This window comes from Lepus europaeus, chromosome 14, assembly GCF_033115175.1.
Source record: "Lepus europaeus isolate LE1 chromosome 14, mLepTim1.pri, whole genome shotgun sequence".
NCBI classification, from domain to species: domain Eukaryota; kingdom Metazoa; phylum Chordata; class Mammalia; order Lagomorpha; family Leporidae; genus Lepus; species Lepus europaeus.
The window spans coordinates 22,617,387-22,643,177 of NC_084840.1; the positions used below are offsets into that span (position 1 = coordinate 22,617,387).

The window sequence follows — 25,791 nt, forward strand, 5'->3', positions numbered from 1 at the left end:
ATGGTACTGCCGGCCTATCTTTGCATGGACAGTTTCCCAACTTGTGGACACAAGTTTGTGCTGGTCTGGCCACACCCTGCACCCTCAAGGTCAACAGCAAAGGGGCCGGATTGAAGTCAATCTCTGCAAGTGTGACCGTGGCCATGGAGACAAACACATTCCCGGGCCCTGATTTTCTACAGAAAGTCAACTGTACTCAGCTTTTTGGGATGCCTGAATTCTCTGTAGCCTTGGGCAAAAAATAAAAAATGTTATCATCTTGGTTACTCCAGGTGTCAACTGGAGTGATGTGCAGCTGCAGGGCTGTGGTGAGAGTCAACGGGCACGGCACACGCCAGGGGTGCTGTCTTTAGCCTCCTCATCTGGGCTGCAGCCCAAGAATTTGAATTGCAAAGGAGTTCCCAGGTGGTGCAGATGTGGCTGGTCCCTGGGATCCCGCTTCGAGAAACTCCTGCCTCGTGAGAGGAAGCGACAAGGCTGTGATACGCGAACACTGCTGTATTATCCATGGGTGGAGCTGGTGGCACATGCCTTTGATTCAGAGTTGGGGAGGGACTTACTGGAAGTGTGGCAGAGATAGTCTCGGGACCCCCCAAAGAGACAGCAAATGCATATCCAGCTCCCTAAAAGAGGAGAGCGCATGGGGGGCACCTTACGCAAGCTGGGCTTGTGCATGCTGCTGTTCCTTACATTTCAGAAGTGGGGACCCCCCAGCAGGGTTTGGGCGGGAGAGCAAGGCCTGGGGGGCTATTCGCTGGGAAGGGATGTGCAGGAGGCTGTGCCTACACACTCAGTTAGTATCCTAAGAAGCTAAGGCGGTGGCCTTGCAACCTGACTGCAGATCCACACTGTTTCTTGCTTTTCTTGGATGGAGTCTTGGCTTCCCTCTGCTCCCTCCCAAGAGCCAGGTTCTGGGGCCGTGCCAGGAGACAGTACATGCGTGTACCCGTCCACCCCAGTCTCACACAAGGAGAAGGAGGGGCCACACAGGGACCTCTCCTCTCCAGTCCCAAGGCGCAGACATCAAGCACTGAGAATGAACTTAGGAGAGGGGAAGTGTCTGGGCTCCCCCCGGGGTTTTGGAAGGTCGGTCACCCCCAGTCCTGGGGAGGCACGGCTCCCCTGTGGCCCAGCTCTCGGGCCGTCCACACCGCTCAGCCTGGCCTAGAGGAAGCTGTGTTTCAGCCTCCTCCAAATGGTACAGAGGAGCCCGGGGCTGGGCTGTTTGCAGTCGGCTCTGGGTCCCAGCGAGCCAGCCAGCGACACCCCGTGCCATCACCCTGGTGGCAGGCTGCTCTCAGGCTCAGCTGAGGCTGCATGTGGCCTTGGGAGAAAGCGAGGCAGCTGCTCTTCTTTTCTAGATCTGCACTTCACACCCTCTCTACACGCTGGGGTCAGCCTTGCCTGATTTTCCTAAGGAGCTCAAGAACTAGACGCGACAACGTGAGGGGCAGGCTCAGAGCCGGTCAGCCACAGTCTTGCTCTCTCCGCCCAGCCTGTGCCTCTGAGCAGGCATCCTGGCCCTTCCGTGCCTTCTAGCCTGGCTCGTCTCCCTTCACTGGACTGGCTCCCGAGCAGGGCTGACTCTCATACTTTCAGCTCTTGGGCCCTTTGCTGGCCCAAAGCAGTTTCATAGCCTGGTAGGGCATTTGGCTGGAATTTGTAGCCAGTGTCCACTAAGACCAGTGCGGTGTTTTCGGTCCAGCTGCATCAAAGCACAGCCGCCGACCGGAAGAAAATCCCTGTCTGACAGTTCTCAGGGCGCTGCGCCTGGCTGCGGAACACTTCAGGAGATGCAGCTGTTTTACACGACACCTGCGGGGACCATCTCAGCGCCCTCTTTCAGGCACACTCCATTGTTTTCTGTTCCTAAAATTAGGTCGAGTTAAAGGTGATGGGTGTGTATTTGGGAAGCCTTTCAGGATCTACTTTCTTACGTTTGGCCACAGAAACACTCAGGGCCGTAATCAAATTAGGAGACTCAGAGACACCCTTTCTTGAAATCTTAGACAGGAAGACACCGTTCCCACCAGCGGGATGTAGGTAGAGAGGTCACTGGTTCATCCATTCTTTCGTGCGTGCATTCTACAAATACTCACTGCAAAAGGCACTGCGGATTCAAAGGCAAGAAGGAGTCCTTGCCTTCGAGAGCTGACAGTTTGGTGTAACAGGGGAAAGGTATCCACAAAGCCTGTACTGTCACTACTAAGACTGATGCATTTTCCGAGAGGCGGAGCAAGAGAGAAACGTGTACATGCGTACACGGGCACTTGTCTGAATACATGAGACCTGCATAATTGTTAACTCCAACTGGCACCTTGGGGTATGAAAAGCATTAAGCACCAGAAAGGGGAGCTGGGGCTGGTGTCGTGACATACTGGGTGAGGCTGCTGCCTGCAGCACAGGCTACCCATATTGGTGCCAGCTGGAGTTCTGGCTGCTCCACTTCCAATCCAGCTCCCTGTGACTACACCTGGGAAAGCAGCAGAAGAGGGCCTACGTGCTTGGGCCCCTGCACCCACGTGGGAGACCTGGAAGAAGCTCCTGGCTCCAGACATTAGACCAGCCCAGCTCTGGTTGTTGCTGCCACTTGGGGAGGGAACTAGCAGATGGAAGACCTCTGTCTCTTCCTCTTCCTCTCTGTAACTCTACTTTTCAAATAATTTTTTTTTAAAGGGAAGCTATCCAGCAGACCTCACTGCCCCAAGATATGCTGTGAATACGTAAGGCAATCAACATCAATGCGTAACCAATGAGTGGAATACTAAGGAAAGATGAGTGATTTGTTATTTCCTGTTGCTGATAACAAGAGAGGGGCTGGGCTTTAGCGATGGAGCTTTGCTGACATAACAACATAGGTCTTTTAGCAATGTCTGCTTCTTTTCACCAGCTGATTTTCTCTTTGTTCAAGACCACCCTCCCAGTCATACAGCAGAGTCAAAGAATCATCGCATTTCTCCGAGTTCTGGAGTTGGAAGAGAAGTTGGCATGAAAAAATGGTTGGGAGTGAATGTTCCATTGAACTTGAAAACGTCTGTAGCCAAGCAAAGGGTCAGACTCAAAGAATAAGTGGCATTCACTACGCTCTTCTGAACCATGCAGTCTGGTTGGTGGACATGGTTCCTCTAAGCTTGTGGTCTCAGCCCCAGTTACCTTCAAGGTCTTGAATGCATAGTCTTAGGAGTCAAGTGGACATGGCCTCTGCCTCTGGAGTTATTTATTGAGACTTCTGAGCTTTGTCACAGTGGGAATTTCTAACACGTAGAATCTCTGGCCAGAGCAAGAAGATGGCCAAGCCATTTGGGGCAGGGAGGAGGGACCCCACGATTCCCCGGGAATACTGTCCTGCCAAGGTAAGACCTCTTACCTCTGAAATATTGATCCGGCCCTCCTGGAAGGAGCAGGTGGTGGGGTCATGAGTGCAGAGATTGCGGTACTTGCACCAGTGGCAGCGGAAGGCGCTGTTGACACAGGACAGGCACCTGCAAGGACAGGGACAGTAAGAGGCAAGGGAAGGGAGCAGAGAGGTGAGGGAAGGGCAGGCCGGGCAGCCAGGTGTCCTGCTGAAGTCTGTTTCACCGTCTCAGTCTTGGGAAGGCAAATTGTTGAGAGATTTCCTGGCACTGAGAACTATGAATTCTCTATCCAATATATTCATAGGATCAGAAAACTAGAGGGAAAAGAAAGAGGTCAGAGTAGGATTCATGTAAACGTATAAGGTGGAAGTGTGCTAGCATTGGTCTATACTAGCTCATAAGAATTTTGCAAGTTGGTGGACACAATGCTGGTAAAAATGTTGAAACTGGCTACCGTGGGAGTATTTACACCACAGAAATTGCAAACTAGGGTTTTCCCTGAATGCTGGTAGTTAACCATTTACCAACACGGCAGTGCTTATCAGACTGAGGAGCTCAAAGAGCACGGGGTGGACATGGGGCATATCCGGTGCCAGTCTTTCCTCGGCTGTTGCCTGAGGAAGGCACTTCCCTCTCTGAATTCGAGTTTCTTCATCTGACTATAACAAACCATTCCTGTCTGCACCACAGGGCTGCCTGGTATCAAACAAGCTAATGTATAGGAAGTGCTTTTGAAAAGTACAAAGCTAAATGTATTTTTTTTCAAGCACTTAAATTACCTGCTATTTGAAGCTCTTAAATAACATTAGAGTGTTAACAATTGGTCCATAGCAGCTGTGTTACTGGGCTTGGGGAAATTAACAGTATTAAATGGTAAGTTTGTCCTACTCCCCAAGATGCCCGGGCACGGAGCCATGGAATATTCGTGTGGCAATGCCTTCCTGGCCAAGGTGTGCCCTCCTTTCCCTCCGGTTTCACCTGGCGGCTGTGTACATTATGCTGGCTCTCTCTGTGTACTCAGACCACTGTAATGCCAACATGTTGGCAAGCTGGGGTGGCCTTCCTTCTCTTTGCCTGCTCCCCTTTCACAAGGAGACTATCTGGAGTGGGCGGGATCAGATCTGTGAGCTGGCGCCACCTGGTGGGCTTCCGACTGCACTTGGGTAGCTGCGGTGCCACCCAGGGCTCCTGGGCCACAGGTTATAAAGTGCATTAGCCCAGCTACAATTGTTTTCCCTTGGTGATCTTTTATATCTCCTTCTGCATATGTCCAAAATTATCTTGCTTATGAACTTCCCTATGATCAGCTGGTTCTTGCTAACGTTTTAGGATTTGGCAAACAAATAATGAAAGCCGACCAGTGAGCTACACATAGCAATATCTATTGGGGCTCCAGACCTGACTCTTGCATGGGCTCATTTTGTGACCATCGTCACAGCATGTATCGTCTGTGGGCCTCAGTTTGTCACATTAGAAAGAAGCACTTGAATGTGATTCTGTGGCTTGAAACTATGAATATCAAAGATAGAGAAGGGTAAGACAGCACTGGCAACAAAATGAGATCTTTGCTATCAATGAGACCAGCTTTTTTCCTCCCAAGCCTGCTGCCTGTGACAGCATCTCTGTTGCCATAGCAATCCATCATTACAAGTGGTGACATCACACTGGCTTGGCAAGGAGAACGGGATGCTCTCACAAACAAGGGGTTCTGTCGCCCTGGGTTAGTTTGTGAAGGAGCTTGAGGGGTGCCATCTCCGAGATGCTTGTGTTTGCCAACACAGGGTCAGCTGGGACTGTAATGCAGTGGCAAGTGGCCGACCTCATCCATTGCAGCTGCACCACTTCCTGCCCCGCCCTGTTTCCTACCAGGCCATTTTAATCACTTGCTGTGTCTCAGCACATCTGTGGATTCCTCCCCATGGGGCTCAGATACGTCTCCTTCCTTGACTACTGTAGAAACCCTAGAACTTCAGAAGACGACCCAAATCATGACAGTCCAGATCAGAGAAGAGGAGACTGCTCCGATGGCTAGAGATTTCTCTAGGACTTAGCTGAAGAGACCTCCTCCTCACCTTGACGGTCAAGCCCCTTGTGCCCAGAGCTTGTACCCTGCAGGTTTGATGTTCCTGGGGCTCTGCTCGTTATGTAGCTATCAGGTGATGGGAAGGATGGGTCTGTGGAACCAGATACGGCTCCCTCTGGCATGGAGCTGCTGCTCAGCTTCTCCCTCACTGAACGTGCAGGCCCATTGGTCCTACGACCCTATGCGGTCTACTGCAGGGACTTGGGTTCCTGTCTTTCTGAACCAAACGGTGTGGGAGCTTCCACGCTTCTGTACAAAGTCTCATTTCTCTCCCAGAGAGGATGGGCAGAAACGAAGGGTGGACCTCTGTCCTCCACTCCTGGCCTACTGCTACCAGCTGCCTGCACCGTGTGCAATCTCAGAGCGGTGGGCACTAATCTGTAGGCATGCAGCTATGGGAAGAGGCTCGGGAGGTGGCCCAGCTGCACGGAGGCCCCCTCCGGAGGCTGGAGTTGCTCTGGTTTTGCGGCTAAGTTTGGAATGTGGCTACTCCCCTTAGCCTTGCTCCTCCTCTGCGGGTGTGCGCAGCTGAGGCCCGGAGCTCGGGCCCTCTTCACCAGGGTGTAGATGCAAGTCCACACTCCACTCATCACCATTCTCTACCTTCCAAGCCACCACCAGGTGCTTTAAAGTGGATGCCTTTTCTTATGGCTCCTGGGCCATGAGCCTTTTTCTAGCTTGAGAACTGGAGTAGGGGTGTGCTGGGGTGGGGCCGAGGGAGACTGGATAAGACCAGGGACGGTGTGGAGCGAATGCCAGTTACTCTGTGCGAACACTGCACCAGGCCCCTGTGGACACTGTGGAGGGGACTGCTGCGCAATCCTATCCTCAAGGAGCTCAGAACCAAGGGAGGGACCCCCCCCCCCCCGCCCCATCCAATGTCCAGACCCAGGGTGAGGCTCCTCTGGAGAAATGCTTACAGTTGGTGGGCGCTGCAGTTGTAGAACTTGAACTCAGTGCTGACAAATATCTTTCCAGTCTCCTTGGACCTCAGCTGCAGCTCGAGTCCAAACCAGTCTGGGAAAAAATGGAAAGGAGGCAGTAGAGTGAACACCTGGGGACCAGCAGACCCTTGGGCCACCTGGGGCTCTCCTGGGATGCAGGTGGCAGAGAGACCCTGCCTGAATTTCTTCTCCCCCCAGGAGACTCCCTTTGGTCCATTACTAGTCCATGCTGCAGACCCAACTGTCTCACCCCTAGGGAGGAAGGGGCAGACTCCCGGGGGTTCCTTGCCTTGGTCAGGCGTGTTCAGCTAGTGGAAGAACTTCAGAACTGTTAGGGAAGAATGCTTCCAGCCCCAGCTCTGTGGTGAGAACCTGATGGAAGCTGACAGAAGCTGCTCCCATCCCTAGAAGGGCCTGCAGTGTGCAGGGACTCTGCCCACTCTGCAGTTTTAACCCAAAGGGCAGCCATGATTTTTCTGTCTTCCTGGATTCCCCTTCCAGGTGTGACCGTTCACAACAAGTTGCATAAGCAAACATTCCCATCTGGTAGAAGAAGACCTTCCTGGCACTTGTCACCCCCAGCTCCGCCACGGTAGGGCAGCCTCTGGCATGGGATTCTCCTGGAAGATACTGCTTACCTTGATCCAGAGGGATGACGGGGACATCCTTGGGCCCAGGGGAGATGCAGATGACCTGGCTTCCGGACACCTGCCCCTCCACCTCCGTCAGGTTCCCAAAGGCACAGGTGATGCCCGCAGACAGATCGGGAGCATCACTCACAACCAGGCTGAGCTGGGGGGGGGGGGGGTTGCAGAAAAGAGGCTCAGTAGAAACGGATGCCGCAGTGGGAAGTGCTCAGGGGCTGGACTCCAGGCCTGCCCTGCTGAGGCCCACTTGCTCACTGATCCCCCCGCCCCAGCCCCGACCTCATCCATCAAAGAAGGGGGCTGGTCTGGGTGATCTTCCAACTCTGCCCCTGAACAACTCCAGCAACTAATTGTTCTACGTGGCCGGGGCCCCTGCTCTTTATTAAGATTCTTATTATGAATCGAGTTTTCTATCTTGTCCAGTTCCAGAAAGCCCTGGAAGGCAAGGGGACCACAATCTACCTGAGACCCTGCTCATTTTCACATGAACATTACCACAGAGATCCATGTACCCTTGGCAGTGAGTCAGGAGCTGAGCTCATCACTCACAAGGCCTTGGCCGGGAACCACCCAACTGGAGGCTTAGCCAGAGGTCACTAGGCGAGAGCCTCACTCTGGAAGGTGGCGAGAGCCTCACTGTGGCTGTCGCTCCTTCAGAGGCCCCTTGCTGAGGCCGCAGGGTTCCTAGGGTTTCTGCTTCTCTGTCTCCTTCGGGCCTTCCGGTCACTAGCGGCCACCTCCTATGGCCCCTAGACTGGAACAATAGCTCCATAAGGAGCTCAAGGTGTCTGGATGTCTGCTGATGCCTATGGGTTATAACTAGTGAGGCCAGGCAGTTCCAAACTCCCCAAGGTTCCCCCTCCTTTTCCTATTTCTTAATTTATTTGCGACAGACAGACAGAGCTCCCATGGCTCACTGGCTCACTCCCTAAATGTCCGCAACAGCCAGGACTGCATCAGGCCCAAGCCAGGAGCTAGAAACTCAATCTAGGTCTCCCACGTGGGTGGCAGGGACCCAAGGACTAGCTGCTCCCCAGTGTGCACATCAGCAGGAAGCTGGAACTGGAAGCAGAGCTGGGACAGGAAGTCAGGCACTCTGATATGGGACTCAGGCATCTTGATGGTTAAAAATGCCTGCCCTGGGGCCAGCGCTGTGGCCTTTTGGGTAAAGCTGCCACCTGCAGTGCCGGCATCCCAAATGGGTGCCAGTTCTAGTCCCAGCTGCTCCACTTCTGATCCAGCTCTCTGCTGTGGCCTGGGAAAGCAGTGGAGGATGGCCCAAGTGCTTGGGCCCCTGCACCCATGTGGGATACCCAGAAGAAGCTCCTGGCTCCTGGCTTCGGATCGGCGCAGTTCCAGCCATTGCGGTCATTTGGGGAGTGAACCAGCGGATGGAAGACCTCTCTCTCTCTGCCTCTACTTCTCTCTGTGTAACTCTGACTTTCGAATAAATAAATAAATCTTTAAAAAAAAAAATGCCTGCCCTGAGAACCTCCTTTCCCAGACCCTCTTCTAATGCTGAAAATATGAGCCTCTCAGAAAAATGTGTTGATTGAGAAAACAGTTAATGGCGAAAGGCTGCTGTGAGTTCCACACACTTTTAAATGAATTGGCCGTCAATGACTGCAGTTCAGACTCTAATTGGTTTTGGAATGGGTGAGAACGCGAGGGGCTCCCTCTGGTGCCGAGGGCTGCTCATGGATCATGATGGTGACACCCCTGCGCTCCACGTCAGGGGTCCCGTGACCGGCTGCCTGTCCACCAGTACCTGGCAGAGTCTCTGTGCAGACGCTCGGTCATGGCGGGTATTGTCCAGCCTTCCCGCATAGTGCTTTGCAGCTAAATCTCTGCCCCAGTTTCGTTTCCATGGGGCCAGGAGGCTAAGGACAAACTCCCCTGTTGGTTCCCTCTGGTCCCTTGGAGCCTGAACCTCCTGGTGGGGATGAATGAACTCCAATCTTGGAAGGTTCATTAACTAATTAACATTCGAGAATGCTTATAAACCTTCGGAATGAAATAATAGGGCCTGAGGACATGGAATATTTGGGGTTGTACCTTGATAGGTGGCTGGGGTGTGATTTATTCTCTTTAATATTCTTGTTAAGCACACACTGACTTCACACTGAGGCCCAGTCTCTCGGTTTTTCTCTCGCTCTTTCATACACACACACACACACACAAAGGCAATTTGTAGACTTCTGTGAGGGGCTGTAGCAAACGGAGAATTGTTAATACAGCATATCCTAAAGCATGTGCTATTTGGGTGGATGACATTGTGTCATAGGCTTTTGTCACTGAATGCAAATTATAGATTTACAAAGCAGATCAGTGGGGAATCAGCTCCCGGGAGGAGGGAGAAGGACCGGGCCCTTTATCGTAGGGGATGCCAAAGTTTTCTATCAACACCTTAAGTTTGCTTGGGGCAGCTAGCAGCTGACCGATTCATAGATCCCTGTGCGGTGTGACAGCAGTGCCGGCGTCCCATCGCCTGCTCCGTGCCACCCCCTGCAGAGTGACTTACCATCCGGCTGTGCTCAGATACCGAGATGCTGCTGGGCTGCACCTGGAGGCTCATGCACTGGCTGATGCTGGCAGCAAATCGATTAGGTTCCCAGGCCCGCTGGCACTTGTCCCTGCGGGAGCACCTGCCATAGACACAGATCCACAGAGGTCAGGCCACGGGGGCCCAGGGGGTGGGCTCCATTGTCCCCCGCTGCCTAGAGGCCTGTGGCTTGCCTAGAAGGCTTTGGTGCCTCCCGGTGATCTCTGTCGCAGGCAGCTAAGGACAAATTGAGAGAAAGTGGACAAATCCCGAACACTAATGCTGCAGTGTGCATTCAAAGAGCACCCTTAACAACGCTGTAGGATGCTCAGACGAGTGAGCCAAGGAATGAGGGAGAAAACAGGAGAAGGCCGGTGTGGTGTGGGACAGGGTACAGGGGACCCTGCACACGCGGATTGATGGCCCTGGGAATCTGGAGCTCATTGGGATATTCTACCGTCACATGGTGGATTGTAAACAAACGTTTGTGTCATGAAATAATGCCTTGCAACAGAGACGGACAGGGTGGCCTCCGTCACAAGGCCTGGGTGGCCGCTTCTCTTCAAATCTTTGTCTCTCGCTGCAGGCTCTTGTGCCCACAGAGGGTGCCCTGCTGCCACCTGCCATGCCCCCAAGCTCCTGGGTCTGCACTAGGAATCTGCCAGATTCCACTGGCAAGCGGAGACTCCCATCCCGGCCCCCCCAAACTCCTCCCCCTCTTCCTTTCCAGGCACATAATGGATCTAAATATGAATGCTGTCAAAGAGAAGAATTATTGAGGTTTAAGTGAATCCTTAAGATAGCTCTAAAGTGAGCCCTTGACTGCAGCCTTTATCTCATTGACTCCCTGAAATGCTCTTTTTTATCATACTATTTATGGCAACTGCCCTAACAGAGATAAATAGCCGGGGAGACAATAACACACTGGCAAGAGCGCAGCCTGTGCGAGAGACCAGAAGGTTTCCAATCCCCACAGGCTCTCCAGCGATCTCCTTCGGCTCTGGGCCTCCAGGACAGAGGCCTGTGTGTGGGGCCTGTGGCCGGAGGCTGCCGCATCTCCTCACTGCTCTGTCACCAAGGCCGAGGCAGGAACCAGGGGAGGCTCTGGAGGTTCGGGAAGACCAGCCTGGGGGTGCCAACAGCAGAATGTCATCCCCCAGCTGCTATGGCAGGTACAGGTGCAGGGAGGCGGGACGGTTCTGTGACAACCGGGAAGGAGATCGGGGGACAGAGGAAACCTGGGCTCTCCCGACCTGACATGGCTGTCTTTTTTCTCAGCAGTGGACCACCCAGACGAGGAGGCAGGCAGAGGTGGCTGGGGCCATGGGGAGGCTGGGCACTGGTGATGGCTCTACAGGCACTGGGACGGGTTGGGGGAAGCCGAGGTCATTGCTATTGAATAAAGGGTCACTGCTGATCTGTGGTGTTGCCACATCCCACCCGTGAGAAGCGCCACAGCCACTTATGGCCACTGTCTCTGGGAAGGCAGGCTGGGAGCTCGGGCATTGGGCAGTACGGCTGCAGGTGCCCACTGCAGAATGGGACAGCAGAGGTCCAGGGCCCTTGCATGGGTTCTTGGGTTCTTTAGAGGAAGAGAACCTCTGGAGGAGACAGCCTGCTGGCTGCTGGGCCCACCTCCTCATGGCACTTAGAGTGCACTCCCTGCTGTGCCAGGCTGGTGTGGCATCACCATCGTGGTCTGATGGCAATGGAGACTTGCTGCGTGGGTTTTGCTATGAGCATTTTTGCAAAACTTTTGGAGGAATCGCTTCTCTCCAAAACCCAAACAGGGAACCCAGGAGAAGTGGGCTCAAATCCAGTCCGGATTTTGCATCTGTGAGGCGCCAGGCTCCCTCCTTCTCTCTCCAGCCTCCCAACACCTGCTGCAGCGGCTGGAAGCCAAGAGCTATTGTGCAGGACCCTGAACCCTGGCCCTCTGCCTCCGCCTCCACCCCTAGCCCGGCACATTTCATGGAGATGCATGGCTGGCTGGCACCCAGCCACGGAGTTTCCAACTCCATTCGTAGGCAGCTCCTGCCTGTGGGGTTTTCACCCTTTTCTCTCCCTCTGGGGCTCTTGGAATTAGGAAGTTTGTGTGATTTTGCATTTCTATTGAGCGGGTATTCAATGGCGGGGAGATATTTGAATAGGGATAGGAGGCCAGTTGGAGTGAGATGCGGACTTCTTGGAATCATGAAATAATGAGGCCAGAAGGGTCTTCCCAAGGGTACAGAGTCCATAATAATTATTTTGATTTGTGTAGCCTCTTCTGGGCTTCCTTATTTCCAAAGCATTTATTATTTCATTTAGTCTTCACAATTCACCTGTGAAACAGGCATTTTTCCCTACTTAGCAATGGGGACTGGAAGCCTGGAGTTGTCAGTGGACCCGCTCAGGGTCACACAGCAGCCAGCTCGGGGCCAGGCCTCCCTCCCCCAGCACGCCACTGTCTGCCCGCTCTTGACAGGTGCACCTCTATCAGGCTACAGTGAGTTGGTTCTCAGGATAGCTGGAGAATCCCTGGCTCCCCTGTGAGATTTCTCACAACACTGGGATGCAGGTGTGTCCCCTCAGAGCAGATAGCAGGGACCGGCAGAGAGACAGGGACCCTGCACTTAGAGAAAACCCCAAACCCCACCCCTGCTGCCTCTTCCTGCCCCCAAAGCTGGAGACAACATTTGAATTCCTGCCACATCTCATCATGCCAGGAAAGCCCCGGTTCTTCTGTACACCAGGTCTTTTTCCAGAATGATCCACACTTACATGTTGTGCAGGGCGCACCAGCCACAGTGAGGGTCCCCCGAGCTCAGGCACTCCCCACAAGTTGTGTACTGTTCGCATGACTCCACGGGAACCCTGGTGACCTGGCAGAGAGCAAAGGGGCACGGTGAGGTCAGGTTGTGACAATTTACACATGTGTATTGAGACTCACCATACCTACCCGCGTGATATCACCTCAGCTCTTAAGAGGCAGCCCTGGGGGTGAACAGTGACCTTGATGTTCTCATCGACGTGCCCACATACGCAGACACGGCCACGTGGAATGGCAGGGCTCAAACTTCCTGCTTTGCAGAGCCGGAACTAAATCCACCGATCTCTTTCTGCATATGAGTAACATCCCCCACCCCCGAGAGCCAGACAAGCCAGGGGCAAGTGCTGAAAATGGTTAACTCTGTTGAAAGGCTATTGAGTGGCACAAACTCATCTGAAGAGCATTCAGCTGGGCTTGGGCTGTGACATCCTGCCTGCGCTGCAAACATCCGAGAAGGGAGAGAGGGAGAAACTTCTCCCCTCCACGAATATTCATCGAATGCCACAGCCTCTTTATAGCCAACCAACTATCCCACCTGGATCCAATTATCCCATTCTCTGATGTCTGCATTCAGTTTCCCAAGCAAATCTCCCAGCCTTTGAAACATTTGGCTCAATGGCAACAGCGGCGGCAAGGAGCTCCCCGTCTGATCCTGTCCTGCCCAGAGAGCGAGAATCTGAAGATTAACAACCTGCTGCCCAGCGAGTGCAACCCTCGAAAATTCTCCCTGGCCCTGCAGGGACCTGAGCCGGGCCTGTGTGGACATCACTCTTGCCTTCTGGCCCAGCACGAGTGACAACAAAGGCCAGGCGAGGACAGAGGACCAAAGTCATGCACTTGCTATCTTCTGGGGTTCTGACACTGCCTGGGGCAGGAGGCTGCTGGGCTGCAAATTCGTTTTCCAGGCAGGGAACGGGCTGTCATTTGCTGGGGCATAGAGGTCCCCCACCCGCTGGACTTGTGAGCTCAGCTGATGACACGAGCTGTGGTCTAGCGGGAGCAGAGTGCGCCGCCGTGGCAAGAGGACAAATGTGATGGAGACGCCTTCACAGAAGCTCAGGATTGGATGCTAGTGCTGTGGTTCGGCCAGTGCTGGTCAGACGTCAGCTCTGGGGAATCAGGTGCCGGGCACTAAGAGGCCATAGCCAATGGCGTATGCTGCTGCCTACGCAGAGCCCCACAGCGTGGCAGGAGTTGGCAACTACAGATTGAGAGGTGCTTGCTCTACGTTGTTTTAGGTGTCCTGGGGTTGGTGTGAGCTCTGTAGAACCCAGTGGCTTAGATACAACCTGTCGGGAGGACATGGACAGGGCAGTAAGGGTGAGTCGCCACAGGTGCAGGTAACTTGGAAGGACATCTGAGCTGCGGGATTGTCATGGCCAAAAGCCATCCCGGACAAGGTTAGCCTAACTTGAGTTCTGGGTGCTCACGGGATGGGGTGGAGACAGAGAGGCCCCTACCTGTCCTTACCACATTATAACGCTCAGCATGCCAGATCACCAGGTTTCTCTGTGAGTGAGTGACAGGATCAGCATTGAGCAGTCCTACCCTTCCTTTAATAATGTGAATGTAAATAGCAGACATAACAAGTGTACAGTCTTGAGATTCAATTGATAGTCTGTGTGTGTGTGTGTGTGTGGCTGGGAGGGGGAGCTGGTTTCGGATGGTTCCTCCGTAATACACCTGAGGGTCTGAGTCGGCTGGTGATGTAATGGCCGAAGGGGCCAACGTGAGCATGAGTCACTTAGACATGTGCACAGGGCAGGGACTGAGAGAGGCCACCCCATGCTGCGGAGTTCTGAGCTCAGGTCCCCACAACCTGCCCTAGTGGGGTGTCGCCCAAGCAGACACGTGACCTGCAGCGGGCCAGGATGGAGTGGGGACCAGCTGTGAACCCAGGAGTCTCAAGCAGCTGTGAGAAGGGCACTGAAGCTGCAGGATGGCTCAGGGTGGGAGTTCAGCCATGCTCAATATAATATAAGCGAGTCAGGGTTGGACGACACTGCAGTAGGCCCCATGGGCTGAGACCCCGTCTGTCACCGGGACGTGGAAGAGCAGTGAAGGTGACATCTGTCCAGGGGGCTGTGAAAGGGCTCTCTGCCCTCTGAGGCAGGCTACCTCTGGCCCTTCCCATTCTGCCATCTAGCATTCTGTTTCCCACAGTTTGTTCGACTCCGCCCTGAGACTGGGACTCGTGTCCCCTGTGAGCCGACAGTTGAGTGATAACATCCAGCCGTCAGCACCACCTTCCTGTGGACTCCAAGAGCAGCCCTTGAACCCTGCCTCCTGGCAGGCGATCCCTGCAAGAAGCACCTGCCTCACAGGTGCCTGTCGGAGACTTCAAGGTGCCTCTCCCAGGTGGGGCGACTCTCAGCCCTTTGGGACCTGCAGGGCCCTGGCTGCCCGGCGGGCTTCCGCTGGCCCCTCCAACCCATCCTCTGAGGCTCGCGAGGAGCCATCCAGGGCCCGGCCTTCCTTTCTGGGGTTTTGGGCCCCTTGTGAGTGATGTCTGCATCTGGCTGGGAATTAAAACAACTGTGTGCATTGCATTCGGGCCGTCTGTCAAAACACAGGCCGGCTTTGAGCAGCTGGGAAAGGGGGCCCTGAATGGGAGCAGTGTGTCCGGCAACAAAGCCCACTTTCACGCCAAGTGCCGCGGAGATAGTGAAACCCTGTTCTTCTCCAAACACGAAACCAAGAGCACAACTATTTTTCCTGTTTCCTGGGCCCTCCTGGTGGGATTCTTTTTTTTTTTTTTTTTTTTTTAATGCACTGAGTTGAAGAGCAAAGTGGAACAGGAAACTTACAGGAGTGAGGGGAGTATGCTCTCACACTTGAATTCTTCGCTCCTGTAAGATCTAACAGCCATGCACAAACCAGAGAAAGAAATGTCATAGTGTCTGGGAGGAGACCCTGAAGGGCAGGCGCTCCCACGGGCCTTGTCTGCCGCCAGTGTCCCTGGGTGTTTGTTGCCAGTTGTTCGCCAACCAGGATTCCTTGATCACATCCTCCATCCAGGCCAGCGCTAGGTGCTTCAAGAGTGCAAGGAACCAGCAAGTGCATGAAAACACAGCCATCGCCTTCAAGTTGCAAAAGATGAGCAACAAAAACAAGAAAGCTGCAGGTATTCTAAGAGAGGCCCAGAGCAGGCCGAGGGGCTTCAGAGCGAACAGGAAACCCGCCTGTGTGTGCTGTTCTGCCCGACAGCCACAGGCCCCGTGTGGACACCGAGCATTTGAGGGGGGCGCTGGGCCGAACTGAACATGTTGTCATGGATGCCACAGACACTGGAGTTTGAGGATTTTAGTACAGAAAAGAAAACAAGTAAAAGGACACATTAATAATATTTTCATCGACATGTTGAAAAGATAATATTTTGCATACACTGGGTTAAATAACAGCCATTATTAATGTCACCTGTTTCTCCTTACTTCTGCAATGTGGCTGCCAGAAAAGTTAGAATTACACATGTGGCTTGCATCTGTAGCCCACATTTCGTTTATCAGAGAGAGAGAGTGCAGCCCCTCATGCGGGAGGTGGCGTGAGAGGCGTAGTCTGCAAACGGACGAGGCGCTGCCCGGGGGACCCCAGCAGCAAACCCAGAGAGGGCAGGGTTTCCTTCGGAAACCTCACAAGAGGCCCAGGGAGCTTGGGTGTGAGTCTGGAAGGGTTCGGGTTCACCTGGGAAGGACTATGAAGGTGGCAGGGCTGGGATGCATGAAATCCCTGAGCCCTTCAGCTGGTCCCTCCTTGGCCACGTCCTCCTGTGTGGCTTGCAGCTCCCAACCTGTGGTTGTGGAACCAGCACCGTGGGCATCACTGTGGGCTCATTACCAAGCCAAGCCAGAGCCCATTCACTCAGCTGGCCACACCGCTGGAGACGGGCCCAGGACGTGGGTTTTGACGACCGTCCAGCTGATGGCCAATTTGAGACATCAGCGCCTTGGTGGGAGCCTTTGTAGATGTCAGGTGCTGGGGCCAGGAAGAAATGGAGTAAAACTCCACTTTGGGGCTAGGGAAGGAATGAACATGACCTGGGTGTCTCCTTATTGGAGAAATTGTTTGTGATGATTCTAGGTCTACAGAGCCTTGGAGGACCAAGTTCAGACCTCTGGAGTCAGAGGTCTGACTGCGCACACCCAGGTGATGGCCGGGCACTAGCTCCATGCCGGGGGTGGGGGTGGGGAGGTGAGTTGGGGGTGATGGGCCGGAAGTCCAGGCAGGAGAGGGAGCTCTCTACTGGGCAGTATCCACCGTGTCATGCTGAGCTTAATGGGACATTCGAAGATGCTTTAATTAGTGTTTGTTTATTATTATTGTCCTTTAATTATGCTCGTGCCTGCCCCGCCTCCTCCACTGTGAATGCTGGGACGAGCGGGTGGCTGGGTCGGCAGGTGGGTGTGACCCTGAGGGTCCCACAAGGGGAGAACGCCCTCTCGCTGCCCACCCAGCTGCCGTCTCCCCAGGCTCTGCCTCGCTGCCTCCAATGGGGTTCCGTCCTCCCCTCCCCATTTGTTCCTGCCTGGTCTGACGCCTTGTAATGATGCCTCTAATGAATTTAACTGTCCCATTAAGTCATTTACTTGAGAAATCCTCTTAATTAAAGGTGACTCACATGGTATTCCGGCTCCTCTGGCCCTGGGGCCCCGCGCCTGATTCAGCGGCCTGGGCACCCAAGTGGGCAGGGCTCCACAGGGCGTGCAGAGCATTCGTAGGGCACCTGGAAGGAGCTGCAGGGTCCTCACCACCCAGAGGGGTCCCCCGCAGGCTTCCAGCAAGAGTCCCATGAGTCCTTGAACATTTACTGAGCCCTTGGGTTCAGCTAAACCCTCTGTGAGGCCGGGGGCTCCACTCTCTGACCTCTCAGCGCCTATGCGTTGGGTAAGAACAAAATCAAGGAGATGGAGCAACTGAAGAAGGGGGGTGGATGCGGCGGCTCGCCCAGGGGTGCCGGAGGCCTGCAGGATTCCTCTGCAGCCACACAAGCCAGCAATGCGGAGAGAGGGAAGGGGCAGGCAACGCTGCTGCTGCTGGGGCCCCTCGGCCGCGGAGCGTTTAATCCCTCACTTCCCTGGAATCTGCCCGCCCCCTGCCAGATGGTACACCTGTCTCCACATGCGAGCAGAGAACAGAGGCCTTCTCAGTGGCTGGGAGCCAGGTGGCGAGGGCGGGAGGTGGCACCGACGGCCTGGTTGGAGCCTGCAGTTGGCCTGAGCAGCGGCCCCCGGTCCCCAGGGCCTGGAATGGAGCTCCTGGCAGCTGAGGCCGACAGGACTGGGTCTTGGTGGTCCCTTCCTACTGGCTTTCCCTCCAGTTTGTAGGGTCTCAGTCCCACGTCCTCCTCTCTCCCCAATCCCAATGTGTTCAAGCCGCATTCACGGACACACACAGAGAGGACGGCAGTTTGAAAAGGGGCCGGCCGGCGCCGTGGCTTAACAGGCTAATCCTCTGCCTTGCGGCGCCGGCACACCAGGTTCTAGTCCCGGTTGGGACCTGGATTCTATCCCGGTTGCCCCTCTTCCAGGCCAGCTCTCTGCTATGGCCCGGGAAGGCAGTGGAGGATGGCCCAAGTGCTTGGGCCCTGCACCCGCATGGGAGACCAGGAGAAGGACCTGGTTCCTGGCTTTGGATCAGCACGATGCACCAGCCGCAGCGGCCATTGGAGGGTGAACCAATGGCAAAAAGGAAGACCTTTCTCTCTGTCTCTCTCTCACTCACTATCCACTCTGCCTATTAAAATATATATATATATATATATATATATATATATATATATATATATAAAGAAAAAGAAAAGGGGCCCTGCCTGGCTGTCCTGTGGGCTGAGATCAGGGCCCAAGCTGAGGTCTCCGGGCAGTGGGTTCTAGCATTTTCCAGACACTCTCACATGCATTGCCTTGTCTGATCTGCGCAGAGAGAACAGGGGTCATCCCACGTCATGATCACCACCGAATGCACCAGAAAACAAAGCCCCCCAAGGTCTAGCTTAACTCGGGTCTCACAGCAAGTGGCCCAGTGGCCAGCTAGAGTGCCCATGACTGGACCCTCGCAGAGAGGTGAGGAAGGAGGAGCTGCCTGGGGAGCTCCAGGAGACAGAGAGCGAGGCCAGACCCAAGGTGAGGCCAGAGCAGGGCTCAGGAGGCTGGAGGCGGCGTCAGGGCAGGGGATGCCGGATTCTGCAGCTCAGGCTCCTGCTAGCTGGCTGCTGAAGGAAGCAGGGGTGGGTGGTGTTTCTCGTCCGCACTTGCCCCAGATCTTGACAGCCCTGTGTGATTGGGTGCAATCAGCAGGACAGGCCTGGAGGCCTGGGACTCAACCCATCCCTTTTTGCCTGATGATGGCCAAATTTCAGAGTCCTCCCTGGGAGAGAACTGTGCACTGACGGTTGGGGACCCAGCCCAACTCCTGCCGCTGGCCTGATTCTCTCAGGCACAGAAGCCAAAGTGGAACCTCTGGGGAAAGGCTGGGCTTCCTCTTGCTCCTAACATGGCTTGTGCTCCATCTGCTCCGTGGGAAAACACCCTCATCTGTCCCCTGCCATCAGAGGGAAAGAGCTGACTGGCTGCTGGCTGCCTGAAGCAACACCTTAAACTCAGTCTCCCCTGCTGGGGGGAGGTGTGTGAGGCAGCGGCGAGACCGTGAGCCCTTGGGTCAGCTGCTGGCCATGCCACCTTGCTCGGAGCCAGGCTTGTGGACGGAGCTTGCCTAATGGAACGAAGCCGCCGAAACAATCCCGCTTCTGACATTTATCCAGCGCCTACTGCACGTCAGGCACTTGGCACATCTCCTCTCATTTAATCCAAAACCAACCTTGCTGGGGAGGTGTTCTGGGTCCCGCTTTACTTACTGAAAAACAGTCTCAGGTTAAGTAACCTGCCCCAGGTCACACGCCACGTAGGTGGCAGCATTCATGTCCAGATTTGCCTGCCTGCCTCGCCGAGGCTGTGGAGCGGAGGCAGGGGCGGGATGAAGAGGGAAGACCCCTCTCCCAGGGCTGTCCAGAGTCACGTTTCTCCATTCCAGACATCAGGGCCCTGGCAGGCACTGCAGTGGCGTCGGCACCTGACCCCTGCTTGTCTCTTAGCTCGCCCCGCTCCTGTTGTGTAACCACAGTGCAGCCGGGTAATCAAAAGTGAGGCAGCAGGAGAGGTGCCAGTGCGAGGTAGAGTGGGAGGTAGTTGGAGAGGGTAGCAGGTTCCCCGCTGGATTGTTTTTCTAAGCCAACCAGGACTAGAACAGCCATGGAAGAGGCTGTGAGCAGGGTCCAGGTTTCCATCTGAGCCTCCTCCGGGTGGTGTGGAGCCCTCCCCTAGCCCAGCGTGGGTGGGGGAGGCAGCAGGGGCCTTTCTGTCCTGGTTGCCTGCTGTTGGCTGGGTGACCCTGGGCACTCTGGTTAACTACTTCAAGCCCTCACTTCCTTATCATTCAAATGGAGATGACACCTGTCCCACCTTTTGAAGGGCTTGCCAGGGAGCAGCGTACCCCCGAGCTCACACTTTTAGCTTAGGTCTTTCCTAGGGAACAACTTCTCCGTAATTAATAAGAAGCACTCATTATTGTTTGTTCCCAGGGTGAGATGCATTCTTTAAAAATTCAAGTTGTGTGCCCAGATCGCTGAAATCCTCGTAAGCTAACCACAGCCCAGCCCCCTGCCCATCTTCCAGCTGTGAAATCCACGTGGCCAACATCACTAAGAAAAAGGAGGCACACATTCCTGACCCAAGCAGCTGGGGCTTGGGGTGCCTGTGATTGCACTGAGAGAGAAACCTGCAACCTCCTGACCAGAAGCTGGCCCTGGGGCTGTCCCCCAAGAACCCCTGACTATTGGGAGACCTGAGGGCGCGGTGGAGTTCAAAGAGGAAATCTATTTTTAATGACTTCGGGGAGAAGAGCACAGTGGCTGAGTAATTCCGAGTAATTAAAGCTATCTATCACTCAGAGAGAGGAGTCCAAAGTTGTTTGAACTTTTCAAAGACATTTTTTTTTTCCTGCTCATTCATAAAAACCCAGCAGAGCTCCTGTAGGAGTCAAAGAGGGGAGGACAATGGGGAAAGAAAGTTCTGGGCCCAGACCACAGAATGCAACCCTCAGGGGAGCTCCAGGGCAGTGGCAGAAGTCGCCTGAAGCTTGCTCTGGTCTCCCTGGGATCTGGCCTCAGCCTCCCCCTCCTGGAGCTGAGTCCTCTGCCAGGGTTCGAGACTGGTTGAGGAGTGGGACCTGGAGGGGCACAGTCCTCGGTTTCAATCCCAGCTCCATCGCTTATGACCCCACGTAGCTGGAAGCGGCTCCTGGAGCTTTCATTCAACGGCCACCGTGATGGCATCAACTTACAAGGTTGTTCGGAGGCTGGCCAGACACGGACACACACTTGGTAGTTGCCACTGGAGGTGGCAGCGTCTGCATGGGCAAGCTGCAGAAGGCCCTCCCCCAGGTGTGGCACTCCTGTACGGGCTGACCTTGAGCAAATGGCCCGGCCAGTTTGGGCCAAGACTGCTTATCTCTCAGATGGGTGAATTATGTCTGTCCTTCCCGTGAAGGGCATCATAGGCCTTCAAAGGCTCGTCCTACCCATGACCTGTCCTATGTAGCATGTGTGCTCAAACCCAAGATCCTTGGCTCAAAGGAACTGAATTGAGCCTGGACCCCTCAGGACGAAGGTGGAACTTGGGCAAACGCACAAGGAAGGTGGGCAACAGAGCAGCCAATCAGACATTCCGCACAACACGCCATCTTCTCTCGGAAAGGACTTCGGCGCCAGAAATACCAGGGAGGCAGAAGTAGGGTCCTTTCCAGTTCTGGGTTTTAGAAGGATCTACAGAGAAGCCGAGATGCTGATACTATGTTGTCTCCATGACAACGGGGGATTTTACTCAGTTAGGGAGTGCGGGTGGGATAGGAAACGGGGAATGAGAAGGATTTAGGAAATAGGGCCTAAGAAACAACTAAAACAGACCTCTCACCTGGGAACCAGATGCCTGGGATTAGCCGGGGGCCCACAAAGCCCCTTTTAGGGCCATGTTGTCTCCTCTCCCCCAGGGGCAGAAAGGGGGCGATGGCAAGGGCGGGGTGACAAGGCAGTGAAGCCCTCGACCTGGCTACTCCTGCTCATTCATTCACATTGGCTGTTTGTCCAAATCTGGTTTCCGGGACAAATAGAGCCCTAGCCCAGCCTCACCCCAGGAGCTTGATGTTATCTGAGAGCCGGGCATCCGCCTCTCAGGCCCTAGTCTTTGGGCCCCGCCCTCTCCGTTCTGCCTTGTCCACTTTATAGTCACCAGGGGAGCACGGTAGGAGGTGTTTGAGCTCCAGTTAATCCCAAGTTCACTTCTGAATTTGGGAGCACCTAAGGCTTTTAGAAAGGAGAGGCTTGGGCGGCAATCATGACGGGAAGGATCCCAAGAAGAGGTTGCTCAGAGATTTGGGGTGCAAACATCTTTGCTGTTGTCTGTGTCGAAGGTCGAAGTTCACTTTAGTGTGGTTTGAGAGGGAATTTAAGCTGGGGGTGGTCTTCTTACAGCAGGGGAAGCCCAGTTTTTAGGGCCCTACTGCTTCTAAAAGGACCAGAAACATGGGCGCTCATTGGCAAACAGTTCCTGGCATTGCCTCCCAACCAAGCTCCAATTCTGGCCCAACGGCTCTGTGTGCTGTGATGCCGGCACTCAGGGGTGTTGCTGTGCACCTGCAGTTTCTCAGGGACTCCTTGTTTATTCCCCTTCCATCCTTGATATCTCCCCTGGAATTTGTTTCTGGAGTTGGGGGGAGGACAGTGCGTGATGGAATCAGGCTTTGCCCAGTCCAACTGCCCAGGCCTCCTGTAGCACACAGGAAGAGAGTGGAGCCAGCTCAGCCCCGTCCACAGGTGCTGGGTCTGGGCCTGGCCTCCATCTCTCTGTCTCTGCTGCGCTTTAATTCTAAACAGGCGAGAAGCCATTGGAGCCTGAGGCGGTGAAACAGAATTCTGGTTTCTAGAACCATGGAGTACATCTCTCAGCTTTCTTTTCTAAGCATCCCAGGCTTGGGCATCTTGCCTGCCCTGACACATCAGATGTCCTGAGAATAATCTCTTTCCTTGGTATTCCTGGTGACTAGATCCCGTGAGAACCACAGAGCAGCCTCTTGTCATTCACAGATTCTAGGACAAAATAAGCAAGAGAGTGGATGAGTGTGTGTGTGTATGTGTGTGTGTGTGTGTGTGAGAGAGAGAGAGAGAGAGAGAGGAAGAGAGAGGAAGGGAGGGGGAGGGAGAGAGAGAGAGAATATATGCTGAATTTCTCAGTAAGAAAAATGTTTTCTATACTTAGGTTGAAACACTAAATTCCCTTTTTTCCCTCCATGTTGTTCCCACACTGAAGCCTGGCAAGTCGGTCACGTGACAGGAGGCTCCCACGCTTTGCTGGACGCGGTGCCTCTGTGTTGCTCTGGGAACCTGTATAAACTGGTCAATTGCATAAAACCCATTCCTGGCCGGCGCCGTGGCTTAACAGGCTAATCCTCCACCTTGCGGTGCCGGCACACCGGGTTCTAGTCCCGGTTGGGGTGCCGGATTCTATCCCGGTTGCCCCTCTTCCAGGCCAGCTCTTGGGCCCCTGCACCCCATGGGAGACCAGGAGAAGCACCTGGCTCCTGCCTTCGGATCAGTGCGGTGCGCTGGCCGCAGCGGCCATTGGAGGGTGAACCAACGGCAAAAAGGAAGACCTTTCTCTCTGTCTCTCTCTCTCACTGTCCACTCTGCCTGTCAAATAAATAAATAAATAAAATAAAACCCATTCCTTTGAGGTGGCGATGACCACGCGGCCTCAGTGCCTGCTTTTCCATACTGGGAACTGCTCGGTGTGGGCTGACTGGCCTGGCCATGTGACCCTGCCTTCTTGGAGACCTGGTTTATGGCCGAGTAGCCCAGTACACAGCTGGAGTGCACTGGGCACTGAGGAGGGGTTCTTGTTTATTTGTTCATTCACCCATTCTTCAGTCAGTCCGCGCAGGTATGAATCCATTCACCCATCCATCCTTGCATTCGCTCATCAATGTGCTCAGCCCGTCCCCAGAGCAGGGATCCAGTCTTGTACTGTGGGGTCACAATGTGAGTTAGTCCCCTTCTTAACATGCACAGCTCTGCGAGGAAGTGGGAAGTGGGCTATACGCGGTACCACGCCGGGGAGAACTGAGGAGCCAGGAAGGTGTTGTCCACCAGTGACAGGCTCTGAAACGTGGTGATGCCTTCATAGGCGGGAATGGAGGAAGGGCTCTACAGGGCAGAATGAGGAAAGCACCGACATGAGGTACCTGGAGAATTCCAGGGATGGGCAGGTCTCTAGGGCAAGGGAGCCGATAGGAACAGTGATTTCTGGCAGACCGGGCGAGGCAAGGGTGGTAGACACAGAGAAAAAGGAGATGCTTGTTCTCCTCTTAGGATGTGTCCCTGGCCACCTCCACCTTCCTGTCCCCGCTGCAGGCCCACACCTGCCCAGCAGGATGGAGGCTGCCAGCCCTCGTCAGCCTGCCTCCTGTTCTTTCCACTCTAGATGTGTCCGGCTCCCCTTCCACCTGTTTGGAGAAGGTGGAGAACACTTCAGCTTTCCTTTTCTGGAAAATCTCAAGGTGTCCTGGTTGGGGGACCTGGGCTTCAAGAGTCAGACTGTTGGCACCAAACTCCAGATCTTTTGCCCCTTAGCTGTGAGGACTTGGGCAAGAGACTCAGCCCTGGTCTTCACTCACTGATCTGTCCAATGGCCATGATAATTACGCCACAGACTTACACCTGCAGAGGAAGGCGACACTGAGGCTCAGGGGGTCTTTGTGAGTTCATTTCAAGTCATTTAACCAGTACGCGACAGAGCTGGTGCTGGGACTCAGGCTGGCTCACCAGAGTCCATTCTCATCGCTTGGACACCATTCTGCCTATTAGGCATGAAGGCAGGCATGGTTAGAAGGTACTAAGCTCGATGCCTTGCACACAGAAGGTAGTTATTAACAAATATCTACTTAGCACCTGCTGTATACTCTGTGCTTTCATTAGGTTTGAAGAACAAACAGACACAAACCTGATCCTAAAGCACTCTCACCATTGTCAGAAAAGAGACAAACACTCCAGATTACAACAAAATATTAGCACCGTGGTGGAGATGTGATAAAGCAAAGAGAAAGTACGAATCAGGGAAGGTGTCCCAGAGGTAGGGTTTGGTCTCAGTCATCTCAGCTGAAAACCTCTGAGTATTTTTAAAGAAAACACTGCTCTTGGATGGGGTTGACAGTCCAAACACCACTGCCTAGTGTTCCAGCCTTCTACACATCTCCCCACCCAGGCCCTTGGGTCTGCACGCATCCCACCTGCTGGAGCAAGGACAAAAAGCCTTAGGTCCATGTTGACCTCTCACCTCTGTAACAGCAAGCAGGCCCCCACTTCTCCGCCCTGTTAATACAGCCCCACCCCATCTTGAACAGCCCCACCTCGCCTGGACTGCTGGACATCCCACTATCCATCAGCCCAGCCACCAGCCTGAGCTCTCCCCGCTCCTCCCAAGCTCGCTCCTCCCAAGCTCTCTCCCCTCAGCTCAGCAGCTCAGCCCCAGCCCAAACCCCTCCCAGCTCACACTGTGGTCTCGCAGGACTTTTAGAAGGAGCCCACACTCTCCCTCTGTCTCCGCAGCCCAGCCTGAGCTCAGACCCCCAAGCCCATGCTTTGTACTGTATAAACCACTAGTCTGTAACGGCTCTCTCTCTGCCGTGTGTTCACTGGGGACTGAGCCCCTCCCAAGCTTTATTTTTCTGAATAAACCTGGTCTGGCCCCGGCTTTATACTCTGTTTCTTCTGTCCTGACACCACCTTCCGGGCTGGCCGCCCATCGTGCCCTGTGCTGTCCCGCCTCCACGCCTCTGCTCACACAGGGCTGCAGTCAGAGGCTCCTCCCCTCTCCTGCTCACCTGTGCGTCCTTGGGCCCTCCCTCCTCCAGGAAGCCTTCTTTGACCAACCTCTGTGACTGCTAGGTCTGAACTGAAAATCCGACTGCCTGCTCCGTCGCTGGGACTGCACGCTCTCCTTAGGTGGGTCTCTCGCTCACAGCGCTCTGCTTTCTAGCTCTGTATATGAGAACCCCGTATGCCCTCCTTCGCTTCCCTGTGTAAGAGGCTCCTGGAGTCGGGGAGATGATGCAACTGTTAACATCAGAAGCACTCGGCCCAGCCTCGTCACAGCCACAGCAGTGCCAGGCCTCACTTTCCACATCTGTAACATTACTGGATGCTACAATGATTGCCTCCACCAAGGCACCAAGACACAAGGCTGCTTTTGCACTGTACTCGAAGGTGCCAGGTGATCATGTAGCTTTTCCGAGGGTCTCAAGACCCAGGTTCATCATTCTTCTGCCCATTGCCTTGCGACTCCTGACGCACAGCAATGAAGTAAGAGG

General features: G+C 54.4%; 1 protein-coding gene across 1 annotated transcript in view; it reads right to left on the reverse strand.

The window, feature by feature from the left end:
• Positions 1 to 25,791, reverse strand: part of PLXNA2 (plexin A2) — a 199,956-nt gene that overhangs the window by 59,168 nt on the left and 114,997 nt on the right. Inside the window, exons 5-9 of the mRNA XM_062210276.1 lie at positions 12,336 to 12,436; positions 9,552 to 9,675; positions 7,022 to 7,175; positions 6,360 to 6,456; positions 3,368 to 3,482 (exon numbers count right to left, since the gene is read on the reverse strand). Of these exons, the coding sequence (XP_062066260.1) occupies positions 3,368 to 3,482; positions 6,360 to 6,456; positions 7,022 to 7,175; positions 9,552 to 9,675; positions 12,336 to 12,436 (591 nt within the window). The remainder of the gene's footprint in view (positions 1 to 3,367; positions 3,483 to 6,359; positions 6,457 to 7,021; positions 7,176 to 9,551; positions 9,676 to 12,335; positions 12,437 to 25,791) is intronic.